Genomic DNA, 22,773 nt, shown 5'->3' with positions numbered 1-22,773 from the left:
GCCATGTCACGGCGGGGGACGAAATGATTAAGCTTCACACATTGGAACTCTAATCTTCGATGTGACGAGCCAATTCTGAGCCCGCTAGGCTTTCTCTTTAACGGTTATAATCTATTGGTTGTGAAGACAACAACGCTATCGCTCATATGAGCAATCTTCCATATAGGTAGTTTTACTTGATATTATTATGGAACTATTTACAAATATTGTGAAGATAAAACATCACGAGATCGGTTTAGGACAATGTCTTTTTAATAAAACCATCTCCAGGTGGATTTCATTTCATGAACTAGAAATACACCGAAACATACCGGTTTTATTTTGACATGATCCCTGACGATCTCGCCGTGGTCGGTGACGGTCAGCAGCACGGGGCCGGCGTCAGGTGCACCTGTACCGGGAAAAACGTCGTGTTGCACCAGCAGTCGCATTAATGAAGCAAACATTGTAGGGGTATATTTATCATGGTGAAACTACTACTACTACTACTACTACTACTACTACTACTACTACTACTACTGCCTAGTGGTAGAGCCTCCGCCCGGATAGCTGGCGGTCCGGGATTCGACCCCCTGCCGGGTCATACAAAAGACGTTAAAAGATGTTACTTGTTGTTACCCTGTCTGGCGCTCGGCATTCAGGGGCTAAAAGGATTGGCCGTCTCGGAGTCAGTAAACTGTGTCTGAGTTGGGTATCCATGTTAAAGTGTGGCATGGTATCTCAGTGGGCTAGCACAATAAAATCGGCATCATTCCGGACTAGTACAACCAGCAAATCACACACACACACACACACACACACACACACACACACACACACACACACACACACACACACACACACACACACACACACACACACACACACACACACACACACACACACACACACACACACACACACACACACACACACACACACGTCCATGCACATCGCTATATAAGTGCAATAATCTTGGACGCGACGTTAAACACCATTTCACCTCACCTCTCTATTACTACTACTTCACTACTACTACTACTTCTACTACTACTACTACTTCTTCTACTACTACTACTACTCCTACTCTTACTACTACTGCTACTACTACTGCTACTACTACTACTACTACTAGTACTACTACTGCTACTACTACTGCTACTACTACTACTACTGCTACTACTACTACTACTACTGCTACTACTACTACTACTTCTACTACTACTACTACTACTACTACTACTACTACTACTACTGCTACTACAACTGCTACTACTACTACTACTAGTAGTACTACTACTAGTACTCCTCCTCCTCCTAACCACCATCACGAACTGACATGAAACAAATATCATTACAGTAATGGCAGTTGTGATGTAATCTAGTAATAGAAATTAGATAGGTCTTCGAACGGCATTTAGAAGTGATTCACATAAGGAAGAGAATATATGGATGTCAACTTCTTTATTATGAGGAACTACCCGATGAAGGAGTAAGCATATACTCCGGAACGTTGTGTTCCTCATAATAAAGAAGTTGACATCCATATATTCTCATCCTTAGAAATTAAATAATTATCAAGGAATAATTGACTATTCATATTTCGTATGCCAACGGTTAAACGGTGAATATATAATCTATATGCCTTTGCATTCCACGAATTCAGATTTCAGGTTTCCTTATGTGTTTTCAAATTAAACCAACATGGTTTTTTTTTCCAATTACAGTTTATATTTCACACCTCAAGTAAATCGATATCTCAATGTAGATATAAAATGTAATTTAAATTCGGATTACAAAAAGTCATTTACGGTAAACATGGTACACACATTTCTTATTTCATATTACATAACGATTCCAGCTTATTTCTATCAAATACTGATTTCTGATTCAGTCTTTAAGAACCAATGTAAAGGTTGTTAAATATAAAACTAGGATACAAGAATTCACATACCCGAACATCCTCGTTGACAATGTATGAGTACAATGAACGCTGAAAATAGGTATTTCATCGTTAAACCCTTCATGGTCTGACACGCTCAGCAATGTTTATTTAGTAAATATGTATGTGCATCTACACCCCACACCACCATGCTACACGTGTATCCTCCACACATGACACACACATCACCTGGTGTCACCACCCAGCTCGACTTTCTGGTCCCTTAATGTCCCTTAAAGGATTGTATAAGATTAAGGATTTGGTAATTTTATTGATCCATATATGTTTAATGACACAAAATGCCTCGTATATACAATCCCTATAAATCTGATACCTTGGCGGGAACATGGGTGAATACGCATTTCATATACAAGCGTCTTTCTATGTTCGTTCAGCTGGATCCGAAATACTGCTCTTGAAGAAAAATAACATTAAATTGTAACTTACCGCCCAAGATATCCCACACATAAACATTCTACATGTACAAACACAGTACGAGTGTGTGTGTGTGTGTGTGTGTGTGTGTGTGTGTGTGTGTGTGTGTGTCCTAGTCCTGATCGAAACCTTTGGCGGTTTTTCGCCCTTTACACCAAATGGAATCTATTTCGGCGGATAATCAAGACTGGTGCATTGACATTTCATATTTATTGTGAAAACCCATGCCGCTGTTTTGAAACTGATAGTCCACCCAGACACATTGTACTATCCTCGAGCTCGAGCTCTGGCCGAGTGAGTGAGTGAGTGAGTGAGCCAACCATAAATTTCAACCAAGGATTCCACATAAACTATATATTTCACGCACGTAATACCATACCCCATATACCATATATTTTACCCACGGAATCCCCATTATCCAATGGCACTTATTTCACTAATGGTGTCCACATAAACCATATATTTCGGACATTAATGGAATGTCAGTACATTGCTGAAGCAGTGTTAAATATGAACTCGGCTTGGGCCAGTTGTCAGTTCTAGCATGTTTGATCCAGGTCAATCAAAACCACTTCTGTGTCTAACTCAAGTTGTAAATGTAATCAGTTAAGGATTACCATCATCACACACACAGACAATGTCCCAGTTTCCGGCTACTTGGAATCTATCGCATCGAGACACTTTCTATGGGCACCAGATTGCGGAGCAAAGAACATCTGTTAGCAAGTCTCCCACATCATATACACAATGCTGCTGCACACTATAGGTAATAAGGCACGGATGGCAGCATGTGTTATTGGCGTATTGGCGTACGTCGTGCACGCTGACTGCCACAATGTACAACGACTCTATGGTATTGATTAGCATACACTATATCAATCTCCCATGTTAATAAATGACTCGAAGCATTTTGTTCTGGATCGGATAATTTGAGTACTTTCGAACTAAAACACGAATGACCTCCAGCAACGCTGTGTTAATTTCTAACAGTGAAGACCTCCGGATTCGGCCGTCATCGTGTACGTTTGAATGACGTGTCTTCATGAAGGAAGTCAAGTTGGCCTTCATCGTGCTGGTGTTAGTGTCTTTCTATCTTGTGTTTCTCTACCTGGCTCTCACCACTGGCAAGCTTTTGCATTGGAAAGGTAGGCGTGCGTTGTTTGTGAGGTGAAGGTGAGTTGAAATTGGGTTTAACGTCGCGTCCCAAGATTATTGCACTTATATAGCGACGTGCATACACGTGTGTGTGTGGCTGCTTGTACTAGTCCGGACTGATGCCGATTTATAGTGCGAGCACACTGAGATACCATGCCGCAGTTTAACATGAATACCCCACTCACACACAGTATACTGACTCCGAGCCTACCGTTTTAGCCCTTTAATACCGAGCGCCAGACAGGGTACTAACAAGTACCATCTTTTAACGTATGACGCGACCGGGGATCGAGCGTTGTTTGTAAACACATTAGTAAGTATATTGTTAATCTGTAATAAATGATGATAAACTTGTGTACATTCAAATTTAAACAACTGATTAAGTTTGTATATACCTCATGAGGTGTGATATTGTAGGGATAAGCATAGTTAAATAGGTGTCCGTTTCCATCCCCGCAACCTCTTCCAGTCCGTATCTGGGGATGAACAGTTTAAGGTTTGTGTTTGTGGTACTGATTGAAATGAGATGTGTCACACGGATCGGTTTGCCGTTTTTAACTCTCCACGGTTTCACCATTAGTGAGAGACTCGGGCCATATTATTTTCGACTGGGCCTATGGAAATAATGCTTCTCTTTCTGTTCTACTAATGTGTGCATGTATTCGACTTAATGTGGAAATACATACAAGTACTCACTAAGACCGACGACTTCATGCGAGCGAGCGAGTGGGTGGGTGGGTGTTACATGAGTGAGTGAAAGAAAATATGTAAAATATTACTTCTTCGCTTGTTTCTGATAAAGTTTAAATATAAAACAAAGCAAAAAACCCATATACACACGCACCCTCAAATACTGAATAAACACAAGACAATGCCATACCTATGAAAGAACACGCACCCTCAAATACTGAATAAACACAAGACAATGCCATACCTATGAAAGAACACGCACCCTCAAATACTGAATAAACACAAGACAATGCCATACCTATGAAAGAACACGCACCCTCAAATACTGAATAAACACAAGACAATGCCATACCTATGAAAGAACACGCACACGCATATACATCTCAAATATCGATATGCAGTTGAAGTTATGATACTAGACATGGATCTGGATAACACTGCCATGATTGGAAGTAGATGTACTGAGAATATGCTCGGTAGCTGACATACATATTCATGTGGTCAGAATATCGATCACTGGAAACACGTGTCACCTTCATTATCGATGTGTAACATGCTTCTCTCACGGGGTAGAGTAAAATGTTATCAGCTTGTGTTCAGGATTGTGATTTTATTGTCGAAGGCAGACATACATGTATTAGATACACGTTTTACACTTACAAGACCTTTCGCTGATACCTTACATATAATATGTCAAACGGTAATCAGACATTGTTGAAGCATGTCATCATAACATGGCCCAGTCGTCTATGAGTTGCGTCCCTTGGGCACGCCAGAAACCCATGATTGTGAGTTCGAATCCCGGTTCCCCCCGATTATATTTCTATGTTTGTCAGCACCATACCCGTGCTCGTGGTTTCACCGAAGTGGTAAACATCTGAGACCTGCATCACTTGGGCTTTCCTCCCACATAAAGCGGACACGCCGTAATATAACTGGAATAATGTTAAAAGCGGCGTTAAACCCAACACTCTCACCCAACTCCTATCTTATTGGGACCTTTCTTTGGCAATACATATTCATTTTTCAAAGGGAATGTGATGTTCAAATTTGGGACTGAATACAATACAATGAACTCTCGTTTCAATGCATAAAATCAAAATGATACATAAAATCTACAAAAACAGTTCCATTGTCCTAAGAAATCTCTACTAAAAGCAGAGTCCGTTGTACGATTCGAACCATATTATAAGCATGTATTCGTGAAAAAGTGAGCGTATCCTGCCCAATCAGTGGAACAAGCCACAAACACAGGCAAGGGCAAATCAAGTATCCAAGTATTCAAGTATTCACCTAAAAAACAAACAAACACGGGAACACATGGTACAAAGCATGATATGGAATTGAATCGGACTCTAATCGGACTCGAGCACTCTAATCGGTTTTTACAAACACGTATGTACATTAATCACTATCTATGAAACCAGATCACGAGCAACAGCTGTCTGGAGATACAGATGCATTTCTGTAATTTTTATGGATACTTAGATACCTATCATTAAATCTGTAAATCAATTAACGGTCTAATAGTCTTGAGTAATGTGTTAATGGCTTTATTCCATATGACTACTCGAAATCATTGCATTCTTTCTTCAGGTTTCAAAGGTTCGCAGCCATGGCGAAACGTGCGACACGCCCACAAAGGTACGTGAGGCTTGTTTAAAGCTTATAAAGATATTGTGTTGGATAAAGAATGCAATGTCCTTGAGAGTGACTACAATCAACAACAGACGCAAGTGTCTGTTGGATGTAGTGTCTTATAGAAAACGTATCATTGATCGTGAGACAACGATGCTGTTATATTGATCAGTTGCTCGTCTTATCATTATTGGTAAGAAATGTAAGCTATCTGATTGGCTAGTTTAAGGATAACCAAAGTCGGCTGTTGGTCCGTACGGGCATCATAACGACACAGACGTTTATATGACGTCACTGGCAGCTCATGATGACACAGTTCGCACTCTACAAAAATCTAATATTGTCATACAAAAGTCATTCTCCAGTTAAAAAGTCTTTATACCCTTGAACCAGTACTGATAATGGTACACGTGGCACTGGCGGGGTCTACATGATTCGCACCAGTTGAATGTCCGTGTACCACCTTCTGACCTTCGGTATATTAACCATTGCGGATGAGCTGTTAATTTGTTTCATTATGTCGCAAAGCTGTATATTATTCTGATCTGTACATAAACATTATTTCTGTATGTCGTTTGCAAGTTGGCAGTAGCCATATTCACCAACCGTTAACCGGCTTACTGTTCCAGCAGACGATGAACCTAAAGACACACACACTAAATCACATATCCGGGTCTTTTGTTGGATAACCACACAAGAAAAAGCACTGCAAGACAAAATCCCTGCTGTGAATGAAACTTGGGCGAGAAGATGTGACAACAAGATCTTCATCATGACAACAAACGTCACCACCCCTGGACATTCAATAGTCGACTTCAACATCAAAGACGGTCGGAAACGCCTCACCAAAAAGACAATAGCAGCAATCAAATACATCTATCAACACTATTTGACGGATTATGATTGGTTCTTGAAGGCAGATGACGACACATTTATTGTCATGGAGAACCTGAAATACCTACTGTCGTTCCACAGCCCGGACGAGGCAGTGTACCTGGGACACCTGTTTAAGATGTTCCTCAGCCCAGGGTACATGAGTGGTGGCGCGGGGTACGTCCTCAGCCGTCAGGCTGTGCGCAGATTAGTGGAAGAAGGCTACAATGTGGAGGTCAGTGATGCCTCTAAGGCTGTACTAACCTATTTGATTTTTTTCTTTCCCAATCTGTGTCGATTTGGACCCCTGTCACGTTCAACTGGCTGTCACTAATATACAAACGGCCTCAACAGACTAAATACACTTGCAATAAACTACTCAAACAATGTACTACATTGACTAATTCACTTTGTTATGGTCCGTTGTTGAGAGTTAGTCAGGCTAAAAACCTTTTCACAACCCTTGTATTTGTTTGAAACTGCTGATTAAGAGGTGACCTATATTTGTTATGTGTAATGAGATCGCTGCCCAGAGCACAATTTCCCTACTTTAAGCACGATATCGCCAACATGAACCCACGAGAGATCGTGCCGTATCTGAGGGATCCGCATCACGTCCCACCTCCTTCAAATCAGGGTCCCTCGAAACTGGACACCCACTCCCCGAACACTGCAACACAATTCCTGGTGTACGTTCCACATCTGCACTTTAACACGGCCTAACTTTAACACAAAAACATACTCTTTCTATTTTACCTTAACTTCATCGACTTCAGCATGTCAGTAGCTTCGTAAACTATGGCGTAGCTTTTGGTCGAGTAACGAATCCGCTTCCCTTCTTCAAAGTAGCGATGGGCGGATCCGGGTATATCTGCAAGTCGACATATTCTGTATAAGAGTTGTCATGATACAGGGGGGCCATCTCAAAACAGATCTTGTTCATATCCAACGTAACAGGTGTTTACTAGGCTAACATCTAGTCTCTCAAATGAACATATTTTTCAGAACAAAACCCGAGTTGTTAAATTATAGTTATGAAATATTATAAAAAGGAATCCAGAGACTTTCTTCATTTTCAGAGATATCTAGACTTGAAATGGGCTGTATTGGATAATTATATATTTGTTTCAGGGTCTGTATGACAGACTAAGGTGTTCGCAATCGTGACGAGATCTAACACCCTCACTTTATCCCGTAATGGTATACCTTCCACCCAACCCATTCTTTGGACAGAAAAAAATGTAATATGTATGTATGTATGTATGTATGTATGTATGTATGTATGTATGTATGTATGTATATCTGTGTGTGTGTATATATCTGTGTGTGTATATATCTGTGTGTGTGTGTGTGTGTGTGTGTGTGTGTGTGTGTGTGTGTGTGTGTGTGTGTGTGTGTGTGTGTGTGTGTGTGTGTGTGTGTGTGTGTGTGTGTGTGATGTTCCCTTCGGTTACGATATTTAAATGCTTACCAGTAATACCAGCAGACATATACATTATTCTCAGGCGCACAAATACAGAACTGTAAACTTGAATTTAGCAGAATAGTTGTGGTAAGGTTATTATATGTATGTATCGAGTTGAACGAATAGTTACTTTGTAGTTAAGTTAATGTGTGTATTTGTCCGTGTAGACACCGGGCGGTGTGTTCCTCTACAGGGACACGCATTGTTAATATGTTTGTATTGTCATAAAAAAACACCTAAATGCAACAAGTTTGTCAACGCTAATATATGGATAAATGGATAGGGAAATCATTCTTGATCTGATAATAATTATGGAATACCAGTTATTCTTAGTACATATTTATTATTATGTAAAATATGCACAAGGAGTTAACCAAAATTGAGTTTGGAAAAACCAGAATGGAAATGGTCGAAAGTTTATTTTCCGCGGAACTTTTCCAATCATTTATTGACAAAATCATCGTTATCTCGAATATTTGGATGCCGTTAGCAAATTTAATATGACGGCGGTATAGTATTTTAGCTGAAGCACTTTTACCATCCATGTGCTAAACGACCAGTTTCGCGAACATCATCAATGTAAATTTACAATCGTTCATGTGTTTGAGGTGTTTCAAATGGTCGTTTCCATTTTGTTTAGACTTCCGTTTGTTCTAACAGAAATACAAATATGTATCCCTTCAGGAATAAACGATTTAGCTACTACTGTGGGTTTGGGTGAGTTTGATTTTACGTAGCTTCGAACAGCGTCATGTGTGAAAGTGACGTCATATATACTTGACCACACTTTATGTCCCGCTGCTGCAGGGCGCGTGTCGGAAGGGAGGTGCCCACGAGGATGTGGAGTTGGGCAAATGTCTGAAGAAGGTCGGTGTGCCTGCGTATAACTCTCTAGACGACACTGGTCGGGAGACCTTTTACCCCCTCAACCTTGGGGACTACATTATGGGGAACCTACCAAAGCAATTATACCGCTATGATCGGCACCCAGCTAAAACGGTAAGACGTCAAGTGCTTGAGAGAGTGAGTTGGGTTTAAAACCCATGTGAATAGTATTTTATTTCATTCATGTAGGAATGAAAGCCCGGAGTGATAAAACAAGGGATGTATTTCACTTATTGTGAAACTAACGAACACGGTAATGGAGTGAATGAGTGAGTGAGTTGGGTTTAACGCCGCTTTCAACAGTATTCAAGTTATATCGCCGCGTGTCAGCTTAATGAGGGTGTACCACTTTGGTGAAACCCATGAGCACGGGTATAGTGCTGACAAACCTAGAAACATAATCGGGGCGAACCGGGATTCAAACTCGCAATCATAAGTTTCTGGCGTGCCCAAGGGACGCAACTCTGCCCAGCGAATCGCTCCCCCGGTAATGGAAGATAAGTTATGCATGTAAACTTTTTTATTATGAGGAACGCAACGTATCGGAGTTTATGCTTACTCCTCAACAGGTGAATAAATGCTATGAGGATTTTTCTCATAGCATTTATTTCACAACTAAATGCCATTCAAAGCAAAGACTTGACGGCAAGGGCGTTGTCAAACCAAGGATCATACTCAGGCGTATAGTTAGGTTTAAGGATCAGCGGATCCTGAAGCAACTAAATGCGGGAACTTAGACCACTGGACCACTTGTTTCACCGTCTTGAATAAGTCTTTGATTAGCGTTGATCTAGATTCTAGTTTCCCTTGACCAACATAAGACGAATGGCTTAACTTTGCATATCAGTTTAAGTGTTCGCTTATATCTACCTTAGCTATATAAGCATTTATTGTTTAAAGAACACACAATCCTATTCCTACATTTCTGGCACAAGCTATTAAACCATCACCTATACGGTAACCTATGGACTTTGCAGCGTGGTACGCCATACAAACAGATGACTTCGCTGACATACGAGGGGCGTTCAACAAGCTTTACAACTTCAAAAAAGACCAAGTCGCAGAATATCTTTTGCACTTTTATCTTTCAATAAAATCTCCATTCACCTCAATACACGTATTCCATTTGTCCTACAACTTACTTACTTACTTACGTTTGGAGATTTAACGTGCGCTTTCCGACTGGAGCGTATTTCGCACACGGGCCCGGTCGGGCCATTTAGCGTGGTTTTGAAGGGAAAATAAAGGTGTTGCAACCAGAGGGGGGTTTTAGTGGTTGCTTATATAAGTTTTGGAGATTTTGAAATTTGGAATGCATGCCTAGGGGTGTGGTAGTGTACTAAGGGAGTGTGTTGGTGTGTGTTTGTTTGTTTATGTGGTGTGGTTGAGTGTTTTTAGATGCGGATCATTAGATTGGTTTTAGTTAAGTATACGCCTAGTGCTTTAAATTTTTCTATATTGTTATGTGGATTTAGGATTGATTCTAGGGTTATGGCTTTATCTACTTTTAGATTTGTTTGGAGTGTTGCTCGGTGGGTTTGGTAGTGCGTGCAGTGTAAGAGTGCATGTTCTATTGTTTCCAGGTGTGGGCAGTGTGGGCATTTTCCGGTTGCGTGTTTTTTTATTTTTAGGAGTTGACTGTTTAGTTTAGTGTGACCTGTTTGGAGTTTGGTGATTATTCTATCAATTTTCTTGGATGGATGGAGGATTTTAGGTTTGGTTAGAGGTTTTTTGAGGATTTTGATTATCTGTGTGTTTGTTTTTAGGTATGTCTTATGCCATTTTTGGGTGATTTTACGTTTGTTAATGCTTTTGATCTCTGCTTTAGATATTGGTAGATTAAGGCTTATTTCAGGAATTTTGAGGGATTTTTTGGCGGCTTGATCGGCGTTTTCGTTTCCATATATTCCTACGTGGGCTGGGATCCAGATAAATGCTATTTGTTTGCCTGCCTCTGTTAAGTTATTTGCGCTTTTGAGTATTTGGTTAATGAGTTTAGGGCGGTTTTTGGTGTTTATATTTTGGAGGGCCTGTAGTCCACTTAGTGAGTCTGTGAGTATTAGGATTTTTTTATGTTTTTTAGCATGTTGGTTATGGAGGGCGGATGCTATGCCCATTAACTCTGCAGTGAAGATGGATTGGTTGTTTGGGAGTCGATAAGATTGAGTGTTCCTATTTGGTTGTGCTATGTGGACTCCGAAACCAGTGCGATTTGTGATCGGATCGGAAGATCCGTCTGTGTAGATGTGGCACCAATTTGGCCAGTTTTCGTGTATGTAAGCTAGTGTGGTGGATTTAGCTATGTTTGGATCGGTTTGTTTGTTTATTGAGTTTGCCAGAGATGTGTCTATTTGGGGGATTTTTAGTTTTGGGGTAAATATATTTGATGGTTTGCAGTTTTGTTGGAGGTTATCTATTTGGTTTTCGTTTAGGTAGTTGAAAATTCGTTGAGATATTGGAGTAAGTAAAGGGTGCTTCCTAGTTAGAGCCTGGTTACGAGGGCGGATATTTTCGTTTATGAGGTTTTGGATGAGAGGGTTTGATTGGGACGAGGCCCAGAAATTAAGGGTTAAGTGTTGCCTACGTAGGTTTAGTGGCATTTCTCCTGTTAAGGCCTGAAGTGAAGTGAGAGAGGTGCCATGTTGGGAACGTGTGACTATTTTAAGAGCTTGGTATTGGATTGAGTCTAGTTTTTTGGTTAGGTTATTGCTAAGCGTATCATAGATCGCACATCCGTAATCTAATTTAGACCTAATTAGTGATGTGTAGAGAGAGAGTAGAGTATCTTTGGAGGCCCCCCAGTTGGAGCCGGTGAGGCATCTTAGTGCGTTTAGATCTTTGCTGCATTTAGTTGTTAAGTTTTTAACGTGGGCCTCCCATGTTAGGTGTTGATCGAAGATTAGCCCTAGGAATTTGGTTTGTTTTTGGAACTTAATTGGTTTATTGTTTAATTTAAGATTTGGGGTGGTGTGTTTCATTTTTCGGTGTTTGAAGACTATTCCTGTAGTTTTTTCGGAGTTTAGGGAGAAGCCCCACTTGTCTGCCCATTGCTGTATTTTATTTAGGGATTTTTGGAGTAGATTTTGGGAAGTTGACATACTTTTTGTGCGGATCCAGAGGGCTCCGTCATCTGCGAATTTGGATGTTTTAATTTTAGGGGATAGGCCCTCGAAGAGGTCATTGATCATTATGTTAAAGAGTGTTGGGCTAAGAATGCTGCCCTGGGGAGTGCCGTTTTCTAGGGGACACTGGTCCGATAGAACCTGGTCTATACCCACTGTGATTTTTCGGTTATTTAGGAAGTCCTGGATGTAGTTAACGATTTGTCCTTTTAGTCCTATTTTTTTAAGTTTTTGAATTAGCCCGTTGTGCCAAACCATGTCGAATGCTTTTGAGAAGTCCAAGAAGATGCCTGTAGTATATTGTTTGTTGAGTTGTCCTGTTTTGATCTCCTGTTCTAACCGGGCGAGATTGTCTAGAGTTGAGCGGCCAGGAGTGAACCCGCTTTGGTCTGTATTTATGGTGTTGTTTAGAGTTAGGTAGTGTTGTAATCTATTTTTGGTCATAGATTCCATTACTTTACATAAGTTTGAGGTCAGAGATATTGGCCTGTAAGAGTTAGCTTGGTTTGTAGGTTTGTCGGGTTTAGGGATAGGGATAACTAGAGCCTGTTTCCAAGAGGTTGGTACCTGGCCGTTTAGGTAGATTAGATTATAGAGTTTGAGTAGTGACTGTAGTAGCTTGGGAGGGAGTTTTTTGATTATTTGGTAGGATGTTAGGTCTAGTCCTGGGGCTGTTCCCTTTTTCCTGTTTTGGAGTACATAGTTTAGTTCTTCTATTGTGAAGGGTTGGTTTATTTCTAGGTTATCGTTTAATTCTTTGGTAGGTTTGGATTCTGTTTTGAGTTTTGTTTGGAATTTATCACTGAAGTTTTTGTTACTGCTGATGGTCGAAAAGTGTTTAGCTAGGTTATTTGCTTTTTCGCTGGGGTTGGTTGAGTTATTTATATTAGGAGTTTTTTTGTGTCTTTTTAGGCCTCTAATGGCATGAATTTTGCGCCAGACCGTCCTGGCCTCTGTGCGGTTATTTAATCCCTCGCAAAATTTTTTCCAGTCCCTGGTTTTGGCTATTTTGACTAGGTTTTGGACCTCATGGTTTAGTTTGTGGGCTATAGGTATGTAGTTATGGTCGCGTTTGGCTTTATTGAAGGCTTTTTTACGTTTTTGTCTGGTTTGTTCTATTTCCTCGTTCCACCAGGGTACTGAGGGTTTGCCTGATTTGTTTGCTTTTCTAAAGGGTATTGAATTTTTAGCTGAGGTGATTATGTATTCTGTTAGGTTTTTGCAGAAGGTTTCTGGGTCATTATGTTCTATCTCGTTTAGATTGGCTTGTTTGCAGATATTTTGGAATTTATCCCAGTTAGCCTGGTTATAGTTAAATTTGGGTTCTGAGTTTTCGGGTTTGTCGGGGACGTTGGTATTTCCTATGGTTATGTTTATTGGGAAGTGGTCACTTCCTAGTGGGGCGTCGTGAACTTCCCATTGAGTGCTTTGGGCTAAGTCTGAGGTGCATATACTTAGGTCGATAGCCGACATGTCTCTATTGCTTTTATCATATCTGGTTGGTTGGTTATTGTTAAGTAATACGAAATCGTTGGCCTCTATCCATTCAGAGATTATTTTACCGTGATTGTCTATTTTTTCCCCCGTGCCCCAGGAGGGGTGGTGGGCATTAAAGTCTCCTAGGAAAATTGTTGACTTTTTGCCTATTTGTTGAAGTATGTTTAGATCCTCTGCTTGGATTTTTTGTTGATGCCAGTGGTAGATATTTATGATGTTTATTTTTTTGTTGTTTAGGGTGATTTGAATACCGTTGGTTTCTAGGTTTGGGGTGTTTATTTTGATCTCTTCATAGTTTAAGTCTTCTCTAATTAGTATGGCTAAGCCTCCTGATGCTCTAGTTGTTTTGGTTTTAGGACGATCTGTTCTGACTATGTTATAGTTGGCTAAGTTAAATTTTGATTTATTTGAGAATTTAGTTTCTTGGATGCATGCTACATGCGGTCCTTTGTTTAGTTTAAATTTTGCTTTTAGTTCGTGGCTGTGCGAGTTAAGCCCGCCAGCATTCCACTGAAAAATATTTAGTCCTGCCATTATTTGGGTTTTTAGTGTTTGGAGATTGGTTGTTTTATGGGATTATTTTATATATATGAGATAATTAGTTGGTAACCTGTATTGAAGTCTTTATAGTTTTGGGTGGTGAGTTTGAGTTTGAATGCTACTTTATGCAGGGCTTTAGTGCTAGCATCTGGATTTATTTGTTTTAGCATGTAAGCTAGAAGGAGAGTAACACTATTTAGCGTGTTTTTGGGGAGAGTTTGGGGTTTACGTTGTAGTTTTTTGGTTCTTTTAGGTGCTGAGCGTGTTATTTCGTTTACGTCATCATCGGTTTCTACTTCGTAATAGTCTGAGTTATCGTTGTTTAGTTCCTCACTCTCCATGGGGGTTGGTAGCGTCTCTGGTTGTGTTTGCGTGTGCGTGCTGGGCGTGTCTGTGTCTTGGCTGCTGGTTGGATTTTCGGGTTTTGCCTGCTCGGGTGTGGTTGTTGTTGCCCTGGTGGCTGTAGGCTGAGTGGTGGAAGGTTGGGTGATGGCAGGTATAATGCGGTTTGTTTTGCGTGCAGGTGTGGATGTTGTGAGAGGGTTGGGGGTGGTGAAGGTTTGGGGGTGGTGTGGGTAGTGGGTGTGGGTGGTGATTGCTGGGTGTACTTCCTGGAGGATACCATCCCATGCGGAGTTTAGATGTCGGGGAATGTTTGGTTGCGGTGTGGGTATGAGTGGTTGTTTCGTGTGCTGTGTTAGTTTTCTTGTTTGGTGTTTGGCCGTATCTATATTAATGTGTCTGTTGGCCTGTTGTGTGAGAGTGTGCCTGTGTGGGCATTTGTTAGAGAGTGAGGAGTGGTTTGTTGTTTTACAGTGTATGCACCATGGTGCGCAAATCCCTGGGCATTCTGTTTGGGCGCATTTCCTGCATTTGGTTTTTTTAAAATTACATCCGTTTGCTGTATGGTTGTTGTCCTACAAGCTGTTAATATCCCTTTTATAGAAATCCGCAGATTGGCCCTCTAACCACGCCTCTGTGGCAGCCTTTATGTCCTCGTCATCCTGGAACCGTCTGCCACGTAGGGCAGATTTTATTTGCCGAAACAGGAAATAGTCACTGGGGCCTAAGTCTGGGCTGTATGGTGGGTGATTTAACTGTTCGAATCCACATTCACATATGGCGGCCTGTGCGATTCTCGACTTGTGAACCGGAACATGTAAGGAACTTTATTACAGCTCGTTCATGTTTGAGAGAATCCATGAATGTGACCACCCATAGGTGAATGAAGCCATCACATCTAACTTATTGTTGTGTCTGGAACTTGTTATGACACGTGTCAGCCTGATGTTATGACTAGTGTCACACCTGCCACAAGTTGACATTGTTTGTGTAAACACAAATGCCCAAGTTGCAAAACTTATTGAACGCCCCTCGTACCAACAGTGTAAACAACACTTATAATACCATCAGTTCAGAAATATCACTGGTCAGTGGTCACTATACACCATTTTAGGGCAAAGCTGCGACTATAGAGTAGTACATCCCCGGAGCGATATTCGACCTTCAGTATGACAGGAATCTCATAACCTTTGGTTTATTGTCTTCAACATTTGGCCACCATTCTTGTTAAGTAGACACACACGGAAATACAATACAGGCTCATTGAATCTCCTGGTTGTTTCAGGGTATGATGTGTTGCAGCAAGTTGCCGATCAGTTTCCACAGAGTGACCCCGCGGGAGATCCGATTGCTGGAGTTTCTGCTGTACCGGGCAGCTGTGTATGGACGGGACACTGACTGGACGCAGTTCCAACACTTCTTTAAAGCAGAAACAGAAGCTCCTTTACCGACCCAAAACAGATAAGACGAATGAGGTCTCGTTCGTTACAGTCAATAGTGGCTTGATCTCTACTTATTTTACACATTTGGCAAGTAGTGCTTTGCATGTCTGGTTGTACTCGTGCACTGTCCTGCAAGAAGATCATCTGAATTATACAACAATCTCACAAGTGTCACAAGAAGAGACCATGATGCGTTTAAAACCAGTGACACGAATACTCGGTTATTCATAACGGAATAATGCAGTTTGCGGATGCCTTGTGTAAAATACAATTCTCGTTTAGTCGAACGTCCATGAAGAACATAATGATGAAGTATGTTACGTTTTAGGGTGACAACTTATCGAAATTAATCTTCAACTGTATCTGGAATATGGTTAAGGGACTATGGTAGCGCCGTACGTTTTTAATATAAGGATATGTTCTTGGGTAGCAGGCATCTTAAGTGTCGAATTGCCATGTTATTGTTGGTAGATAGGTGTATCTGTATTCAAGTAATACTAATATGTTAACGCTTAAATGTGTAGATTGCATTGTCTAGTTGTGATGTTGTACTGTTTGAATTTGTATGTCCTCTTTCATATAATATTATATACATTTGCACACTGCACCTGAACGTGCACCTTTGTATGCGTTTTTTTGCAATGTCAAACTTTGCTGTTCCATTAATATTTATCGTGCATTTACAATATTGAAATGGATGCTTTGCAAAACACGGCATATTTGACGTTCAAACAGTTGTCGACATCTGGACCTATTATTGACAACTGATGCTTGATTGACGCGTAAGTTTGTGATTCAAAGTATAACATTCACCAACAGCATACATGGATTATCCTCCTGTGTGTGTGTGCAGTTCGTGAACTAGAGTCCTGAAGCTTACATAAAATCTGAAACATGCTTGTGTTTTGTTTGGCGACGCACTCAACAATATTCAAGCTAAATGACGACTGTCTGTAAATATTTGAGTCCATGTGGTTGACATCATGGGCATCGATATATACTATTGGGATACGATGACATACACCAACCATGTCAGCGAGTCGGATCACCAGATCCCGCTAGATCCCGAAGACCAATTCTTACCTGGGAATGGGTGGGTGGGTGGGGAGGGTGTGTGTATGTGTTGGGGTGTGTGTTACTGATAATAGTATAGAAAAAGTCGTTACATATATCATCTTTCCCTTGGCTTATGTATCAGCATCTGTATCTATGTAGCAGTTTATGGTTGTCACAGCCGCCATATGCACGCACCACTCTGATTGCGCTACCACCTTGTCTGGAAAGCATATCCATGCAAAAGCATCAACATTGACTTTCACCATCAGCAACACATAGACGATAACACTTGAAGACTTATCTGAAAATCGCTGACACCAGATAATCCTATAATTTACACACTAGCCTGAAGGATAACCTAAATTCCATGCAGAGAGTTTATTCAAATTGTCGATTTTGCTTGCCATTCTGTTATGCCTAAAGGGCAGTTCTTTAATTTCAAGTAACCATACACAAATGATTGCTTTTCCCCCTCTAGTAACCAAAAGCTGCCGTGGCATTTTGGTATCAATGCATGTAACATTTCACTTCGTTTCATTATCTTTTTATGAATCATGTTCTCAAAATGCTTTTTTCTATTGCAACATTTTAATAGCTTGTTTATGCAAACGTGAGCATTCTGTTGACGTATTTACACATCCGTGAGTTATTTCTTATTACACATCAGCTTCAAGGGCATTTTCATCACTTTAACATCAATCTTGATTTACGTCACAGATACACGTTACTACTAAAATGTTATTTTTGTGTGTTTCTGCAAATACGTAGATGGATTTGTGAGATGAGGTTTGAAAAGAATGATATGAAACAGACACGGGTTCTGAAGCTTCGTGTAATCCCTGAACAGTGCAGCACTGAAAACAGCACTGTTATTTTACATCACACACTAGATGTGCCGGGAAGATGAGGATGTTTGCCCCCTAGAAATATAAAGCATTTCGTCCTTCGGAACCTTAGGAAATATTTCATTAAGTAGTTTTTTATTTCAATTTATTTCTTCAATGCACCATCGTCATGTCATGGCCTGATGCAAAAGCATGTTACATGCATGAGTGATTACAGATATGAAAACAAGCCGTTCAGTGTGAAACTGTTGCCTAACCAAATTGTGTGTGTATATATATATATATATATATATATATATATATATATATATATATATATATATATATATATATATATATATATATTTGATTACATATATTTGATTACATATCTCAGGGATCGATTAATCTAAATAACATTTATGTTCATATGTGACAGATTTTGCGAAGTGACCATGACAATATATATCTGTTACAGTTAAAACATAATGAATTGTTATGTATATTTAATTTTCAGGTATTATTTGGATTCACTGTTATTATACATAATAACTGAACATTTCAAGAATTACATTTATATATATAAATATACTATCGGATAATTATCAGGTATTATATTGTATAAACTTATTGTACGTTAGCATTGCTCACAGGTATAACAAAATCTGGAAGAATCAGAAATGCAGACACTTTCATTTTGTGGAATTATCGCAGTTTTGCGGATTAGGAACTATGGGAAATATTAATAAAGACAACTATGTTGTTTGAAACACACACATTTCACCCTGAAACTAGTATAAACCAAATGGTCATTTAAACCGGCGTGCTGGGGAAAATGTTCTCTATTTCAGTCGAAGGCGTACTAAATCGCAGTGATCATGCATTCAAAGCCTAGATGCTCGCATGTTATGACTTTTGGACGGTCGGTATCATAACTATGCTCATAAAAGAGGCTAATAAAGCACGCGAGCTACCTCTCGTTGGGCTTTTCTTTGTTGCAATCTCAAAAAGAACCAAGTTTAAACTAATGTTTCAACTTTATACACCACGATCTCGCTCGACAAGCATAAGGAAAATCCTGATTCATGTGGCATTTGTTACTAAACGTGTTGGTCATAGATACAGAATCACTTGTACATTTCTACCATCAAAGACTCTTTGGTAAAAATAACAATTTGTTAAAAATTAATAGCTAATGTCATTTGAGGTTGACTGACAAAACAGAAAACTCTGTTGTACTGACTGTACTTTTAAAAGACATGGCAATGACAGAATCGACATTTCTACTCGGATTGACAAATTCAAAACAAGGAAAATTGACCTGAAAGTTTAGCTTATTAATCTTCAGGTATAGTGCTGATCTGATATCGTTCAGTAACGATCAAATAGCCAATTCCCTTCCTCTGATTTACTTACCGGAACTAGAACAGAGACCAGTGAAACAGCCTCGTTCCGTTCATATTTATATATGTGCACGAAACATCAGAGTTGAAAATACTATCCACAGGTCTGAAGGACAACTTTTGAGGTAGATCGAGCATAATCTTTCACCGATGATTCCAAAGAACGTCATACGACTCTTTCTCCGAAGGTAGTTTGATCAGGGTTACAACATTCATGACCTTAGTAAAAGCTTGAATAAGTTTTAGGATGTTCACGTGTTTTTTCAGGTGAACACTGAGATCCAGAAGGATAACAGTCATTCCTGTCTCAAGGATCTTGTATCAGTCTATGCTTCCAAAATAGGTCTCCGTTCCTCGAACCACTTCAGTCTCCGTTGTCCCCAAACAACCAGAGTGTGTGAGTGAGTGAGTATGGTTTTACGCCGCTTTTAGCAATATTCCAGCAATATCACGGCGGGGGACACCAATATGGGCTTCACACATTGTACCCATGTCGGGAATCGAACCCGGGTCTTCGGCGTGACGAGCGAACGCTTTAACCAGTAGGCTACCCGGCCGCAGCGGTCACAGCGGTCCTCCATCACGATACAGGCACCGGGCTCTGGTTGATATTAATATGTTTCCAGTGTGTTTCCAGAGAGTGTGCATCCATGTTCTTGTGATGCTAACTGCAACGTTTGAGATTAAAATTAAAAATGAGATCATAACAAAGTTTCAAGACCACTCACATACCTTTTCAGAGAGACCACAAGAGATGCATTTCTCTTTTTGAGAATGTGACAAAAGCAAACAAGGCATAAAGTAGAATACAAATATGATCTTGTACCTTTAAATTTCATTGCACTAAACGACGTTGGCGTCATAGATTGGCGAGGGACTACGTTCCCAACAACTGCTGTTATGCCGTGCACGAGTTGCACAGTGCATGTCCAGGGGCCTCGCGTTATCGCCCAGATAAGAAAAGAGGTCAGACAACAGATACGTTTCACTCGCATAATGAATCATTTAATCACTTTTTTCTTGTAATAGATAAACACAGCATGACCATAGGCTTCGTCTCGGTTTGAGCTTTATCCATCACGCCTCTCGTTCCTAAACTGAGAGTTTGGTTCGTATACTGGTTTTCTTATAAAATATAAACAACACATGTACACGTGGATACATTTTTTATCTATCAGATAGCATGTCAGTAGGGTATGTTTGGTTATGTCGACCCTTCTTTATCTAAATCGTCTCTATGTACAGCTGAACAAGATACAGAGAATATCAAACGCATATTCGGCAGCTATAGTCGCCTCACGCTGACTTAGCGCTACAGGAAAAGAAGCTTTCGAACTGTCTATTCAAGGGGAGATGTATGCGGATAAACAGCCTGACGTTATCAGCGGGTTCGTTCTTTTCGAATAACAAAAAACAGGTCGGCAGCGGATTCTTAGTTATTTGATGGCTGTATATTTAACAACTACAGTAATGTGGTCAAATACACTGAATTTCATGTAATAATGTTCGTCTGACCGATGTACCATCGTCCAAAAGCTTGTTCAGTTATTCAGTACTTTCGAATTACGAAAAACAAGCCAGCACCGGATTCGTTATAACAAAAATAAGATACTGTATTTCCAGCGGGTTCGTTTTTAGGGTGTCGTTTTTCGAATCCGCTGCTGGCTTGTTTTTCGTTGTTCGAACAACGTAACGAGAAACGAACCGCTGATAACGTTAGGATTCTATAGGGTTAATGAACGTTCATGCAAATCTGGAATATTTTTAGTTGAATAACATATATAGATATAAGCAGCTGAACTATGTTAGTTCGAATCTATTTACACCAGATGCGGTGTCATGTGTGGCGATTGCATCCACATGTTAGACACGCTATTAACATTATTTACTGTGAGCAAATAATGAACATGTGCCACTGTGTATTAAATACATCGACTGTAAAGAAAGTATTCCAGTTAAAGTACTGTTAGTAGGGCAATAGAGAGTAACATTATCCCAATTGAATATGTAATTTTGACCACCTTTCTGTCATGTTGTAATCGGCGTCTTCAACGCCTCTCTGACGTCAGACTCGAGAAAACAAAAACAAATGGACACAACAAACCCTTTGCTGGACATAAGCATGGTCACCACATACGACCATGCTGCAAGTGACCGGATATCCAACTGCATCGGCGCATGTGCACTCACTATATATGTTACTTGTCCAACGCATATCCAGACGAATACACACATACATTGTCTCAGTTGGGCTCGTTTCCGTAGTATCTCGTCGATATTGATTATTTCACGTTTCCTATCAAACAGTTTCCACATTGTTAGCATCAGAAAAAGTAATATCAGAAACAACAGTCCAAATTTCGGTCCTTCAATTATCCAGATACTTGACATAGAAAGATGACCGTTCCAACACTTCCCTTTATGAGTTAGCGCTAAAATCACAGTCCATGTAATTGTAGGGACACAGGAAAACAACCAACCAACTGCACATATTAAAGCCCGCGCACAATTTCCATTATACCAAGGCTTGGTACTCCTCCATTGGTACACTACCAATACTAGCACCCAGGTAAGGCTGGCCAAACTTGTATATTTGGACAGAACTAACAAAGTCTCACAGAAAACCGTACTCTTGAAGAAGCATCGTATATCTGGAACCTTCATCTTCCTGGCTAGGTAGACTAGGGCTTGTTGGATCAGCGTCAAGAAGTCCTCGAACAGGAACGCCACCAACAAGTGCTTCAACAACAACGTCCGGACATTCTGAAGGCTGACGAAAGAAGAAAAAATGAACATGGCCAAAAGAACTGCCGTTACTGATATACTCAGAAGGGAGATCCCGAGAATGTTGTTTCCTTTGTACAGGCTTGCTACAAATTCTGCCTCGTGCGTTTTCATCTTGCTGTAGATGGGGACTGTGGCGTATACAACAAGAAGAAAACGTTGTCAGGTCATCTTAGACTCGTGATACCGCGTGTTCTGAACGTTAATGGTGGGACAATTGGCCAAGCATGTCAGTGAACAGGTATATGATTAAGGCTTTTCAGTTATTAGATATGTAATTATTCCTCTCCTCAGAAGTTGAATAAATGTATATTACTGAGTTGAAACACGAGACCTTCGTGTAAGCATTGACTTGTTAAACATACTGTGGTCACAGGTGCTGAATATAAACACGACACAACGTTTAGCCATGTGATGACACTTTGAAGAATAATATCCCGACACAATAGATTCCACAAAATAGATAACAATATCGACAATATCAAAGTCATGGAAATGTTTCTTTTAATTCAACATCAGTGCCGAGGTAAGGAGCTTATTCATAGTTTAATGTCGACAGGTGAACTTATAACCATTTAATTTCTTTGCATAATGTTCATGCATACAACTTTGAGTCGGATAAAAACCGCCCAGAATGATTAGAAATTTGAAACGACAGCAATGCTCCATGGACGTATATTCCCACCATCCTTAATCATTTC

General features: G+C 40.2%; 2 protein-coding genes across 3 annotated transcripts; one reads left to right on the top strand and one right to left on the bottom strand.

The window, feature by feature from the left end:
• The first annotated feature begins 3,231 nt into the window (after positions 1 to 3,231).
• LOC139468515 (glycoprotein-N-acetylgalactosamine 3-beta-galactosyltransferase 1-like) lies at positions 3,232 to 16,902 on the top strand. 2 transcript variants are annotated; one of them, XM_071250527.1, is made up of 5 exons: positions 3,232 to 3,501; positions 5,798 to 5,845; positions 6,472 to 6,947; positions 8,985 to 9,176; positions 15,849 to 16,902. In XM_071250527.1, exons 1-5 carry the CDS (start codon positions 3,399 to 3,401, stop codon positions 16,026 to 16,028), a joined length of 999 nt encoding a protein of 332 aa, XP_071106628.1. In that variant the 5' UTR covers positions 3,232 to 3,398; the 3' UTR covers positions 16,029 to 16,902. The 2 variants fall into 2 exon arrangements, with proteins under 2 accessions (XP_071106628.1, XP_071106618.1); XM_071250517.1 differs by having other exon boundaries at positions 6,469 to 6,947.
• A 4,414-nt stretch (positions 16,903 to 21,316) lies between these two features.
• LOC139468508 (PDF receptor-like) lies at positions 21,317 to 22,495 on the bottom strand. The gene has a single exon (XM_071250503.1). It carries the CDS (start codon positions 22,184 to 22,186, stop codon positions 21,317 to 21,319), a length of 870 nt encoding a protein of 289 aa, XP_071106604.1. The 5' UTR covers positions 22,187 to 22,495.
• Between the last annotated feature and the right edge of the window lie 278 nt (positions 22,496 to 22,773).

This window comes from Haliotis cracherodii, unplaced genomic scaffold, assembly GCF_022045235.1.
Source record: "Haliotis cracherodii isolate W230 unplaced genomic scaffold, xgHalCrac1.p SCAF_1, whole genome shotgun sequence".
Classification (NCBI taxonomy): Eukaryota; Metazoa; Mollusca; class Gastropoda; order Lepetellida; family Haliotidae; genus Haliotis; species Haliotis cracherodii.
The sequence above is the reverse complement of the archived record's forward strand: the minus strand, read 5'-3'. Positions and strand labels throughout refer to the sequence as shown.